The following is a 14,855-nucleotide window of genomic DNA, read 5'->3' on the forward strand; positions in this document are numbered from 1 at the left end:
GATAATATGGTAATGAACTTTGTACAGAGTTTTAAAGAATTATTGAAAACTTGGTTGTTTAAGCAACATGTGTGAAAATTTAAGGCTAAACAGTTTTCTCTGTGTTTTTTCATAGGTTCACACACTTGTTGAAAGTTTGAAGCTTTCCATTACTGATCAGCAGCTCCCCATGTTCATACGTATAATGCAGCTTGCGATTGCTCTTTACTATGGAGAAATAGGAAATTTTAGAGAAGGAGAAACAGAAGAACTGCTCTCTCATACTAAGGATGGATTAGGAAGCATACCAGGCAAGTAGAATTATTTATAATTGTGATGGCAATGCTTAAATGTTAAAGACTACAAAATAATGAGGAAAAGAATCAAAAATGCTTAGCAAAATAAATAAAAAGATTCTTTATATTCTTATCAGTAAGCAATAAAAATAAGTAGGGAGGAAAAAGCCTCTAGAAACTCACAGCTATTAGCTGAAAGAGCAGGGCTTCATCATCATTGGCAAAAAACCTCCCTATTAAGTTAAGTGTAAATTATGAAATCTAAACGGGTTTATCAAAAATACCAGCTTTAAATATTTAGCTGTAGTCTCTTTCTTCCAGCTTCAGCAAAAATAAGACCGTGACCAACGGTGGCCAGCGTTTCGCTGAGCTCTGTCAGGGTCCACTGGTCGGAAAATCTGCAGGAAAAGAGAAAAATTATACAACAATATAGAGTCCAAAATTTCTTCACATTAACATATATTCACTTGTGCTTACTTAGACTCCGTTAAAAACTGACAGAACTGTAGAGACACAATCTTGAAAGAATTGCGATCCCTTCTTATGATGTTAGACAAACAGAGAGGCCTAAACCAATCAAAAGGACGCCAGCTGAAAAGCGGGGCTGAGGAAATCAAAAAGACCAAAAAGAAGAACAGTTATAAAAAAATGACACCATTCAAGTTTGGCATTTAAACCATATGGGGTTAGTGAGTTCAGTCTAAAAATCCAGTGCTGCTCCTTCTGCGACTGCAGGCGGCATCTATCACCACCTCTTGCTGACGGTGTGACTTGTAATACCACACAGCGTAGTGTATCAAACGTATTCTGATCAGCAACACAATGAATTGCCAGGGATGAAGTAGTCTTCTGGGTCTTAATAGCGCTCTTATGCTCTACCAGTCATGTTTATAGCCTGTGGGAAGTCTGCCCCACATACAATTTGTCACAGGGGCAAAGTCTGCAATAAATGACATAATAAGATTGACAAGTAGTGTTGACAAAAAGAGTGTATTCTCTACTACTGGAGGGATCCTTAAATATTCTTGTTTCAAGCATGTTAGGGCACATTGCACACTCATTGCATTTCTTGTGCTCCTCAAGAACTTTCAAGTTAGAATCAATTTCAGGTAAAATGATGGGGCATAAAAGCTCTTTCAAATTATTACCTCTCCTGTAGGCAAACCGCAGTCTAGACTGGGAAAAAAACAGTACAGCTGTCAATATGTTCAAATAGCCTGTCTGGATATAAAGGTGCAGAAGAAGAAGAATAAGTTCAATACCACGGTGTTTCGTAAACCTACTGATGTTAACACCTTTCTGGATTATTCAAGCTGCCATCCAAAGGCACTTAAAGATAGTCTTCCTTTTTCTCAGCTACTTGGATATCGATGGATTTGTTCTCAGGAAAAAGAATTTTGGTCACAAGTCTGTATCCTCTGCAACAGGCTTCTGGACCGTGGATATCCTAGCAGAGTCATTTCCAATGCTTACTGCACAGCTAAATATAATAGAGATCTTCTTTTGCAGCCATGTTCTCAGACTAATGTGGAGGATGATTCAGTTCAGACGTGTTTTGAGATATACTTCTATGGCTTTGAATGTTGCACATATACTTAAAAAAACATTGGAACACATTGACAGCTCTACCGTTTTTTTCCCAGTCTAGTGCGGTTTGCCTACAGGAGGGGTAATAATTTGAAAGAGCCTTTAAACCCCATCATTTTTCCTGAGGTTGATTCTGACTTGAACGTTTTTGAGGGCACAAGAAATGCAATGAGTGTGCAATGTGCCCTAACATGCTTGAAACAAGAATATTTAAGGATCCCTCCAGTAGTAGAGAATACACTCTTTTTGTCAATACACTCTTTTTGTCAACACTACTTGTCAATCTTAATATGTAATTTATTGTATACTTTGCCCCTGTGACAAATTGTATGTGGGGCAGACTTCCCACCGGCTATATATTGGTAGAGCATTAGACTGGTAGAGCATAAGAGTGCTATTAAGACCCAGAAGACTACACCCCTGACAATTCATTGTGTTGCTAATCAGAATACATTTGATACACTACACTGTGTGGTACTACAACAAGTCACACCGTCAGTAAGAGGTGGTGATAGATGCTGCCTGCTGTCGCAGAAGGAGCAGCAGTGGATTTTTAGACTGAACTCACTAACCCCGTATGGTTTAAATGCCAAACTTGAATGGTGTCATTTTTTTCTGGGTTTTTTTTTTTTGTTTTTATTTGATCAGCTCCGCTTTTCAACTGACGGCCTTTTGATTGATTTAGGCCTCTCTGGGTGTCTGACGTCATCGATAGGTTATAAGGAGGGATAGCCATTTTTTCAAGATTGTGTCTTTACAGTTCTGTCTGTTTTGAACAGAGTCTAAGTGAATATATCTTAATGTGAAGAGATTTTGGACTCTATATTGTTGTATAAATTTTCTCTGTTCCTGCAGATTTTCTGATCAGTTGACCCTGACACAGCTCAATGAAATGCTGGCCACCGTTGGTCACGGTCTTATTTTTGGTGAAGCTGGAAGAAAGAGACTACAGCTAAGTATTTAAAGCTGGTATTTTTGATAAATTCGTTTAGATTTCATAATCTGCACTTACTAGGGAGATTTTTTGCCAATGATGACGAAGCCCTGCTCTTTCAGCCAATAGCTGTGAGCTTCTTGAGGTTTTTTCCTCCCTACTTATCATTTTTATTGCTTACTGATAATATAAAAAAACTTTTTAATGCTGAAATTTTAGACTTTTGATTAATTGGTAATCCTATGTACAGTACATGTCACTGTGATATTCAGTGCAGTTTAATGGACTAACATTTTTATTTAATTACATTGAAATACTCTTTAGTTCAGCATTGTTTAGCGCAGTGGATGGTGGTCTTGATTCCTGGATCAGCTGGCTTAGAAGAAGGCAGGCTCTGGCAGGTGGTTCTGCTGTTGAGGAATCTGATTGATAGTGTGTTTGTAGGGATGCTGAAAAGCCAGGAAGTGGTTCCCAGAAATGTAATGATTTGGACACCAGCTGTGTGTGTGTAGTGGGGACTCTTGTACCTAAACTCTGGCCTGGATTATGTGCCCCAAGCACTTAATGTAAATAAAACATTATCGAGATGCAATTGTTAAGTGGGATTTATCACTGTAGGAGTCTAACTTTATTTATTTACCCCACCAAGGATATCGAGATTGTGCAGATTATAAATTACAGTGCAATCCGCTTAAGTGCAAGGGTCTGGGACCAAAGAAATACATGCAGTTAACCGGAGCGTGCACTTAACTGTTGTGACCCAAAGAAGCTTGACATCTGATAAGTATATGTACAGTACTGTTTATTATACGTACAGTATACAGTCTCTGTTAATTGACGTTAGGCTTACTTGAAGTAATCAGTAATAGTCCTCTGTACACTATTGTGTCTGTGAGTTCCATAGACTGTGTCTGCCAGATGGTAAAAACTGTCATAGCACTGACATCCAGTGGCCTCCAGATAGGCCCGCACGGTGTTGAGACTCTCCAGCGCTCTTGCAAAAGTGACAGGAAGTTGTCGAATTTCGTCAGCATGTGCCTCACTGCTCATTTCATCATCTGTTTCATCATCAGCCATTGCCTGCGTGTAGGCGCATATCTCGACGACATTGCTGTCGTCAGCTGCTTGTAGATCGTAATCAACAGCTACATAGTGATGAAACTCCTCTTCAGTAACACCGGCTGGGATGTCAATATCCTGTTCATCTGACGCGTTTGCAACAGCTGCATCTGTTTCGTCCCTCTCCACGTCCCTAACAGAGCTTGCCCGCTTACAGCAGTTCACAATGGTTGCCTGTGTAACATGATTCCAGGCTTCTTTCTGCATATGTAGGGAATCCAACAGAGATAGATTACGAGCCAGTTCAACAGCACGTTTATCCTTGCCAATCTGGTCATCCATAACGCTCATCAGACGACGTAGCACAAGAGCCCGATAATGTTGTTTGAAATTGGCTGTTATGCCCTGATCCATAGATTGGATCAGAGAGGTAGTGTTTGGTGGCAGGAAGACCACTTTGACGTTAGACAGCCTGACATCATCACTGTGTGCAGCACAATTATCAAAAAGCAACAAAATCTGATGCTTTTGTGCCTGCATTCTAGTTAACTTCTTTAGCCACTGCTTCCAAATTTCCCCAGTCATCCATGAATTTGCATTAGCCTCGTATGACTCTGGAAGTCGCTTAACATTCTTGAAGTAACGGGGCTGTTTGCTCTTTACAATGACGAGTGGTTCCAACTTCTCACTCCCATCCATATTGCAGCAAAGGAGGATCGTCAGTCGGTCCTTCAACGTTTTACTTCCTGCAGTTTCGGCTTGTTGGAATGCAAGTGTTCCATCAGGAATCGCTCGCCAGTACAGACCGTTTTCGTCAGCATTGAAAATGTCACGAGTTGCAAACTCGTTCAAGATGGTAGGAAGAACTGAAACAACCCAATTTTCAGCACCAAAGTCATCAGCGTCTTGTTTTTCACCATGCTGTTTCTTGAATTTTATGTTGTTCCTCTCCTTCCATCTTTCCAACCATCCAATAGTGGCTTTGAATTCAGTTAGTCCAAGACTTTCAGCTAGCTGATTAGCTTTCTCCATAAGCAGTGGACCACTGACAGGAAACTGTCTGCTCCTGACTTGAGAAACCCACTGAAGAAGAGCATCTTCTACATACTCAGCTTTTCCCTCCTGTTTATGTTTCCGGTGTGGATTTGTATTGTTTTACCAGTCTTCCAGAAGCTGGTCTTTCTGCTTCAAGATACGTGAAATTTGACTGAGATTGACACCATATTCTTTAGCAATAGATGCTTGACTTTGTTTTCTAATTTTTTAAGAACTTCTATTCGTTCAGCCAGTGTTAAAGTCTTACAGTTGCGCGACGACAACGACGATTCCAGTGTACACTCTAACAACATTCTTTCGCTTCTTCTGCCTGTGGCAGTTAACCGAGTTTTCAAATTTACTGCCCCTTTGTCATGTGCCAATCGGCTTCCATATTCCGTGCGTTCACTTATGTGGAGTCTTTCCTGCAGAGGAGCGGTCTTAAACCATGCATAAAAGCGAATCTTGCACTTATCAGTGGTGGGCGCTAAACTGAAGTTTGTCCCCATAGAAATTGATGGTGCCAAAAACGGGACCGAAGTACTGCATGCAGTTAAACAGAGCATGCGCTTATCCGACGTGCACTTAAATGGAGTGCACTGTATATGAATAAATAACTAAACATAGTGACTGTTTTTTCAAATTTAGGAGTTGTTATATGAAAGTAGACCTTCATGAATGGAGAGTTATTCTGACTTCTAGTTCATTTCTTCTTGGTTTATTTGGACAGAGAAAGTACCCTGAAACTGAGGGTGAATTCTTTATTTGAAGTTTGTAACTAAACAATAATCAACTTATTGTTTGACACTGACTATGGAAAGACCATGCTATAAACTTTGGATTTGCTTTTTGGTGTGGAGAACTTAAGTATAGATTTTTTAACAGATAAACTGAATAAGTACAAATGTGTATATATGATAGTGTGAGTGAGGGTTGAGTGCAGAGGCTGAGCCTTTACAGAACAGCCGGAAAAGGTGTGGAATTTAAACACAAATTCTTTATTTTTTAAACCAAAATATTTGTCTTGCACACAGAGTTGCTTATAAGGTCAGTGAAAAGTCCTTCCAGGATTAGCTTCTTGCCCAACCCTAAACATGGGGATCCAGTAGGTGATAGACAGGTTTGTTGTAACCCAGACCAATCCCTAGAGACCTAGAAACGTGACGGCAGATAAGGGCCAAATGGGTTATCCGGTCTGCCCATCCTCAGTAACCACTAACGTTTCCTTTCCTAAGGGATCCCACATGCCTGTCCCACGTTTTCTTAAACTCTGACACAGTCCACAACCTCCACCGGGAGGCCATTCCACGCATCCACTACCCTTTCGGTGAAAGAGTATTTTCTTAGATTTGTCCTAAGCCTATTTCCTCTTAATTTCATCATATGCCCTCTCATTCCAGAGGTTTCCTTTAGTTGAAAAAGGCTCGCCACCTGTATATTGATGCCACTGAGGTATTTAAACATCTCTATCATATCCCCTCTCTTTTGCCTCTCTTCCAGCATATACATGTTGAGGTTCCTAAACCTGTCCCTATATGTTTTTACTACAGAGACCACTTACAAATTTTGTAGCTGCCCTCTGGACTGACTCAATCTTGTTTATATCTTTCCGTAGGTGTGGTCTCTAGAATTGCATGCAGTACTCTAAATGGGGCCTCACCATATACAAGGACACTATCACCTCTTTTTTTCCTGTTGGTCATCCCTCTCCTTATGCACCCAAGCATCTTTCTGGCTTTGACCATCACCTTTTCTACCTGTCTGGCCACCTTAAGGTAATCAGACACAATCACCTCCAAGCATAGGTGGTCGGTGACTCAACTGTTTGTTTGGGGAGGCTAAGGTGGGCGGGGTCAAGTTAAAAACCTTAGGGGCCAACACCTATATCAACAGGAAAGGGACAGCAGATGCATTTTTAAGCACAGTACAGAAGAACCTCTACCAGCTGCTTCCCCCTAGTACCTCTGTAACTGATGGTATCATGCACATTGAGTACACTCCAGGAAATAATGTACCAAAAAATTTAAAATAATACAATATACTAAAGAGAATAGTATGTGCAGTATTGTGTGGAGGTAGTTTAACATTTGGCTCTTGGTCAGTCTTAGCTCCTCAGTCTAGCATATTCCTATTGGCCATGTGAACAGTGATGTATTCTAAAATAAAAATAAATGTCTTTTTATTCACCTTTTGTTGTCTGGCTAATTTTTCTCATTGTATCAGTCCCAGTTCTTAGTTTCTACTTTCCTTTGTCTTCTCTTAGCTGTCTTCTTCACAGGGTTTTCTCTCTGTTTGTCATTTCTCTCTCTCCTGCTGTCATCTTCATTTCCTCTAATAGATCTGTCTCCAACATTGATTTTTTTTCCTATCAGCTTTATTCTATTTAATTTTCCACCTCTCTGTCCAAATCTTTTATTCTTACTATTCAATTTCTCTCTTTTACTGCATCTGCCTACAGCTTTCTAATTCTTTCCCTCAGCCCAGTTCTTCTATTCCCCTTCCTCGTATTCTCCAGTCTTTCATTAATTCTATCCTCTCCCCCTCCCATTCAATATCTCCCCTCTCTACCATCTTCCATCTGGCATCTCCCCATGTTCTCCATTTCTTTCAGCCAGTATTTCTCCTCTCTTCCCTCCAGCATCCCTCCATTCTCCTCATTTCAATGAAGCATCTTCCCCTCTCTTTCTCAAGCCTTTCCGTGCAGCATTTCCCCCACCCTTTCCAGCTAGTGTCTTCCGCTCTCTCTACCCCTTTCCTGACAAAACCTTGTGAGATCCTTATTTTTGTGTTCTGTACTATCTTCATTTGTTCATTAGAATTATAATTCTATAAGAGTAGACTGACAGCCATCAAGGTACTAGCCTAAAACAACGGGCATCTGTCACTCCCTTCTTCTAGTTTAAAGATTGCTCAAACTGGATTTGAAATATTGTTTAAGGGCACAGTGCTCATCCTGGTTGGATATAAACATTCTTATTCTCTCAGGTACAACCATAGTCACAAATATGCTCAAAACATTCCTTGTACCAATTCTTTAGTCATGAATTAAAGTGTTTATTTTTTTAAGACAGTGCAGTCTTCGGTGGAAGGGGTAAGGTGATTATAATTGTATACCACTTTGATAGTTTTTGTTAACTTGTGAGTGGCATATAAAAGTGTAAAATAAAAAAATATAATTTGTAAATATAAAAATTCCCATACCCTGAAAATCTTTTCCTCTCAGCTCATCAGTCTTCCAGTTCCCCTTGCTTGCTTTTTTGCCATTTTTGTGGCAGGAGAGGGAAAGTGCTACAACTGTATGCAAATATGCTGGAAACGCCTCCTGCAGTTACTGCATAGGCTTTGTAGTTACCGTGTGGTAGTCTGGGCACTTACCACTTGGTAACTGCAAATCTTTACTGCACTTTAGTTAAAGGGTCCCTAAAATTTTGTGTTATTTATTTCAGATAGTTGTACATTTTTTATATCTTGACTTTGATATGATTGTCTCCTACTCCTGTTGGTTAGAAAAATGGTTCATATTAGGAAAAGTATGTCTTTGTTCTGCTCTTACAGTAGTTTAAGCTTTAGAATATACATGATCAGATGGCCTCTATTTTACACTGAATGAACTGTCATGCTGGATTAGGTAGTTTGTAACCAGAAGAGATTCCTTTAAATAAAGATATTTTGGAAGATACATTGTTATTATCTACTGTGTGGTTGGAAGAAAATAATTTATTGGTAGAGGGATGTGGCAGTGGAAAATTATTTGCTAGAAATGCAGTCTTTAATGTTAGTTGGCACAAAAAAACTGAATCCCATGCCAGATGTAAAAATTACTGTCACGCTTTTGCTATGATGAGCTAAGCAAATGAACTGGTGGTCTATCAGAAAACAGTAATAGCTTCTAGAAAAAAAAACACAAGAATGTTGCTAGGATTTGCTATTTATGTATGAAAATTACTTACTTTATGAGAATTTACAGTATTACTACTTTAAAAAGAATATAGGACTTGTAAGCATAAAGATGGCTTTAAATAGGTCAAATATACAGTTGACTTGTATATTTCAATATCAGCTCATTTTTTACCAACCTGATGTAGAAGGTTTAACTCTTGGAAACTTGGCATAAATGCATTAAACTAATCTAATGAAAAGATAGCACTTACATTTTTTGTTGTAATTATGTAATTTTGTTTTAGACTCCTCCTGACAAAATTAAAGGCTTTATTTACTAAAGTGCAGTAATATTTTGCAGTCATCATGTGTTAATTCCCTAAAATAAGATGTGGTAACTGTTGGAGGTGTTTCCAGCTGTTTCCCCATTCTGTTAACAGAAGGAATGTCGTCATCACGTTTTGAGTGCATTATAGATAATGCAGAGGCATTAGCTGCTACATTAATTTCTAATATTCAGTGCCAACTCTGTCAATTGTAAGATGCAGTTCCTGCTTATTCTGAGTTAGCTGTTAGGACAGCGGGTATCATACATTAACTAAGGGGTGAATAAACATGTGGCTGAAGATGAGCTGGTTGTTACTGTGTATCTGGATTTTCAGAAGGCATTTGATAAAGTACCTCATGAGTGACTCCTGAGGAAATTAGAAAGACGTGGCATAGGAGGTAGTGTCCTATTGTAGATTAAGAACTGGTTAAAAGATAGAAAACAGAGAGTAGGGATAAATGGTCAACATTCTCAATGGAGAAGGGTAAAGTGTGGGGTTCCCTAGGGGTCTGTGCTGGGATCACTCCTTTTTAATGTATTTATAAACAATTTAGAAATGGTAATAATGAGTGAGATAATTCGATTTGCTGATGACGTAGTTATTCAAAGCTATTAAATCACAAGAGGATTGTGAAAAATTGCAGGAGGACCTTACAATATTGGGAGACTGGGCATCCAAATGGTAGATGACATTTAATATGAGCAAGTGCAAAGTGATGCATGTAGTAGAGAGAGACAAATTATAGGTATATGATCCAGTGTTCCACATTAGGAATCACTGCTCGGGAAAAGGATCTAGGTGTCATTGTTGATGATACATTGAAACCCTCTGCTCAGTGTACAGCAACAGCTAAGAATGCAAATAGAATGGTAGAAATTATTAGGAAGGGAATGGAGCATAAAACTGAGAATATTACAATTCTTATTTATCACTCCATGGTGCAACCACATCTCAAATATTTTGTGCAATTCTGGTCACCGCTGTTATTTTATTCTTTTATATTGTTAATTTGCAAGTTGTAAACACTTAAGAAAATATTTTCAATAAAAAAGAGAAAAAAAAGAAAAGAAGAGGTACAGGGGAGGGCGACAAAAATGATAAAAAGGATGCAGTGACTTTCCTATGAGGAAGGTCTAAAAAGGCTAGGGCTCTTCAGCTTGGAGAAGAGATGGCTGAGATATGGTAGAGATCTATGAAATACTGTGTGGAGTGGAATGGGTAGATGTGAATCGTTTGTTATTCTTTCCAAAAATACAAGGACTAGGGGATACATAATGAAGCTAAGAACATACATAATACAGTGTTCTATTACACACCACTCATACAGAGCATAATATTAAATCAACCTAGTTAAAAAGTCTCCCACCAATCTTAAAAGCAGTCTCCCACCACAGGAAAAGACCAACCTCAAATCCCAAAAGCAAGTTCAAAAAAGTATGTTTTCAGCACTTTACGAAATGAAAGATAAGAGGTGTCCAGCAGGAGATACTGTAAAGCGAATTCCTTAAAGCATGTGCAAGCAAGAAAAAAGCATGTGCCCTTGTGCACACCCACTGGACTCTATTAGGACTATGGATAACCAATCTATTATTGTTAAGAGAATGCAAAGTACATGTAGGAGTATATGGTATTATGAGTGATGACAGGCTTGGGGTATTGGTATATAGTGTTTTATGGGTCATAATAAGAATCTTAAATTTGACACAAACTCAATGGGAAGCCAGTGTAATTCTTCTTTAGCCTTAAAAAAAAAAGAAGCTATTACATTCATCTCCCAAACACAGATAGTGAAAATGTGAATGGCATGTAGGAATGAGCATTCTTTTTTGAAACAAATGAAAAATGCAATGAAACAGGGGCATTTTTGGAAAAACTTCCCAAGTCAGAATTGGTACATTTAGCTCATTACATTAAAAAAAACCAACCAACCAAACAAACATCTGGGGTTCCCTTTCGAAAATGTCTCTAAGATGGGCGTATTTGTACAGAAACCCCTGGATTCTATAAATGGCTTAAGTTCTGTTAACAAATCGGCACACGTAGCTGATTTATGCACAGAACTTAATTGGTTAACAAGTCATTCAGCGCAGCGCAGGTAATTAGGTGTTAAGCAATTTTTGGTACTAATTGGCACTAATTAGGATTTACCTGCATAGCTTACTAAGCATATTCTATAAGGTGATACACGTAAATTGGAACTTGCAGATCTGAAAAAGGGGTGTGGTCAAGAAAGGGGCATGGACAGTGATGGGCATTCCAAAAATGTATGTGCACTTTTACAGAATATGCCCGAGCGATGCCCAAATAAGATGTGTACATTTACACCAGGTTTTAGTTGGCTTAAATACCTGCGCCTAAATTTTAGTTGTGGGATGGTTGCTACAAGTATTCTGTAAACTGTGCCTAACTTTAGGTGAGGTTTATAGAATTCTGTTAAGCGTAGTTTTTTTCAGCGCTGAGTTTTATGGTACTATGTGTAGAATCTGGCCCAGGACGCCTAAAATGAAGAGCCATTTTCCAAACAGTCATGTCCAACTTATAAGCGCCAAAAAAACAGGCAAAAAAAATCCGTCTGGAATCATTTCGAGTGAAATGGCCATATAGATGTCCCTGCAGATCAGAGGGGCAGCCTAGTGGTCAGTGCAGTGAACTTTAACAGTGGCACCCAGGTACAATTCCTACAATAACTCCTTTATTTTGTATTGTGAACCCTCCAGCAACAGAATAAAACCTACTGTACTTATTTCGCTTGTATAAAATAGTGAGCTAGGACTGGTTTTTCATATACCTGTTCTGTATTTTATTTGTATCTTTATGTTGTGCTTGCATTGTATGTATTCGATTTTGTTATCTGTTGTTCACTAAAGTGAGACCTACTGTACGTAACTGCACACTATTGCAATCGTCTTCCACCCTGTAGGTGTCTCTTGTGTTTAGGTACAGTAGGTAATTTGGTGGTTTTAGTGGGCTCACAATTTCCACCACAAATTGTGATGGAGCAGCTGCATCAGGACCCCAGGGGTCATGGAAGTTAGGCAGTACATCTAGTAGTGCTATAGAAATGATAAGTAGTAGTAATAGTAGTAAGAAGTATAGGCAGTAACCAGCTGCTAAACCCAGTTAAAAACCCAAAGGTCCAAATGAAAAGCAGAAAGAAAGCTTAAAATAAGACCTTACCTGAGAGCTGTTTTTTTTTTTTTGTGTTACATTTGTATCCTGCGCTTTCCCACTCATGGCTTACATGGGGCAATGGAGGGTTAAGTGACTTGCCCAGAGTCACAAGGAGCTGCCTGTGCCTGAAGTGGGAATTGAACTCAGTTCCTCAGTTCCCCAGGACCAAAGTCCACCACCCTAACCACTAGGCCACTCTTCCACCCCATCTGCTTCAAGCAAAAATCCCTTTAGCCAAACACAAAAGCCTTAGAGGAGGGGTAGCTGAGAACCAGATGTGTGAGAGAGGCTCAGCAGGCAGCCTGGGAAGGAAGCTGCATCTACTGGGAAATGTAGTGCAGAAGCTGTTTCTGCCTAGGTGGGAAAGGCACTAAGCTAATCCGTATAGTAGTTCCAAGAAAGGGGTGTGGCTGGAAACACTCTAGCAGCCTAACAGCCACTATAAGAAGGAACTGCCAAGGAGAGGAGAGAGAGAGAGAGCAGGCTGAAAATCCCTGGTTTATTGATTATTCCCAAAAGGAGAGAGGACGGGCTGAAACTCCCTGGTTTACTGATAGTCCCAAAAAATGAATAAAAGGCCAGAGGCAGGTAAAAGCCAAGCTCAGCAGACTAGGGAAAAAGTTTGGAAGAAAAAAGCCTAGGAAGATTGTACTTGGTAGCCTAGGAGGGGTTTGGAATTGCCCTGGATTGTAAAAAAGGGTTGGAATTGTCCCGGAGTGTGATATAGGTTTGGAATTGCCTTGGTGTATAAAAGATGGTGTCGCGGTCGGAACAAATAGCGAGCAAAACTAATAGAAACATTTGCGTTCCCTTCGCTATTCAAGGTGTTCCTCTCAAGTGGTTAGCTACCTCTGTTAAATACCTTGGTGTTTATTTTGACAGAGACCTCCCAACTACCATCAAGCTTAACTCTGACAAAATATTTGAAACAATTGACTCTGCTATGCTAAAGTGGTCTCCCTTAACCCTTAGCTGATGGGGGAGGTTGGACATTATTAAGATGATGTTAGTGCCCAAAATTTACCTATGTTCTGAGTATGATCCCTCTCCTCTTCCCTTCCTCCTTTTATAAGCGGCTTGAAAAGTTGCTATCCAATTTTCTATGGAACTCTAAGGTACCCAGAATTGCCTAAATTAAAAATGTCTAAACTGCAAGGCGGCGTTAAATTTCCTGATCTCTTGCTATATCACAAAGCTTTCGTTCTACATCAGGGATTGGAATGGATTGCTCCTTCAAATGCGATCTCTTTACCCAGATGGCTCGTTTTTGAGCGTTCTGTTCTAGACCCCTTATTGCACACAGACCTAATTGACATGCATCTCCCCAATGCTGTTGTCTCCAACCCAATTATCAGTACTACCCATAGGCTGCTGTCCTCCTTTGACCAATCTTTAGGTACCCCATGGTCCGTAACTTCACTTTCGACCATTTGGAACAACCCCGGGTTCAAAATCAATAACAAGCAAGTCTCTTGGGCCAGTTGGCAACGCATAGGAATATGGGCCCTTAAAGATTTTATAGATGTTAAAAGCCAAGTGTGGAAATCCTTTTCAGATATGAGTATGAAGTTTCCATTAATAGGCTCACAGTTCTATTGATGGTTGCAACTTAGTTCTATGCTTAAAAAGAGCCTGTATGTCTAGCCCCGTCTTTGGCCGTTTTCAAATCCAGGCTAAAAGCCCACCTCTTTAACGCTGCTTTTGACTCCTAACAAGTACTCACTTGCCCTGTACTCTTTTATCCCCACCTCTTTAATTCCCTTACCTCTTAGTTGTTCTGTCTGTTTGCCTGTCCTATTTAGATTGTGAGCAGAGACTGTCTTTTCATGTATGGTGTACAGCGCTGCGTATGCCTTGTAGCGCTATAGAAGTGATAAGTAGTAGTAGTAAAAAGAGTAAACTCCACATTCAGCAAATGCCACAAGTACCTGAAATTGTCACCATTACTTATCGGTTTTAGCACATAGGGCATATATACCAGCTGATGTTAGGAGGCTCCCCCCTTAGATGCGCAGGCCTGCGTAAATGCTGGGAAGAAGATAGTCAGGAGCCTATTTCAGATAATCTATAGGAGCGGACTTGGAGATCCTTGTTTAAGTGCTCCAAATCCTCGTCAATGTTACAATCTATGTACTACTTCATGCATAGGGCATTGTGGACACCTCTTAAACTCCATATAATTGATCCCTCAAAGTCTAACCTTTGTTGGTCCTATCAGTCTCAGCAGGGCAATCTTAAACATATTATATTTGATTGTGTATGCATTCAAAACTACTGGAAAGATATTTGGTCACTGTTGACAGATGTTTTCCACCTTTCGGGTTTACTCTCTTATAAATATGTGATACTTAAAGACCGATGTTTTCAGAATAGTTTACAACCCAGTGAATGTGCAGTTGTTAATACCATGCTTTCATTGGCTCTGAAGGTAATTCTTTTACACTGGAAATCCTTGAACCAAGTCACATGTCAGGAGTGGTGCAATTTATTGTTCCAGACTTATAAATACGAAACATATCTCGCAAAAAAAATCATTTAAGTTTGCCTTGCACGAGGAGAAATGGTCTCCACTTGTCTCCAACTTCC

The 14,855-nt window shown here is 39.6% G+C and overlaps 1 protein-coding gene across 1 annotated transcript in view; it reads left to right on the top strand.

The window, feature by feature from the left end:
• The window catches only part of VPS13B (vacuolar protein sorting 13 homolog B), a 1,674,799-nt gene that overhangs the window by 124,596 nt on the left and 1,535,348 nt on the right, over positions 1–14,855 (top strand). Inside the window, 2 exon segments of the mRNA XM_030217225.1 lie at positions 116–294; positions 10,736–10,764. Of these exon segments, the coding sequence (XP_030073085.1) occupies positions 116–294; positions 10,736–10,764 (208 nt within the window).

Source organism: Microcaecilia unicolor, chromosome 1, assembly GCF_901765095.1.
Source record: "Microcaecilia unicolor chromosome 1, aMicUni1.1, whole genome shotgun sequence".
In the NCBI taxonomy this organism is placed as follows: domain Eukaryota; kingdom Metazoa; phylum Chordata; class Amphibia; order Gymnophiona; family Siphonopidae; genus Microcaecilia; species Microcaecilia unicolor.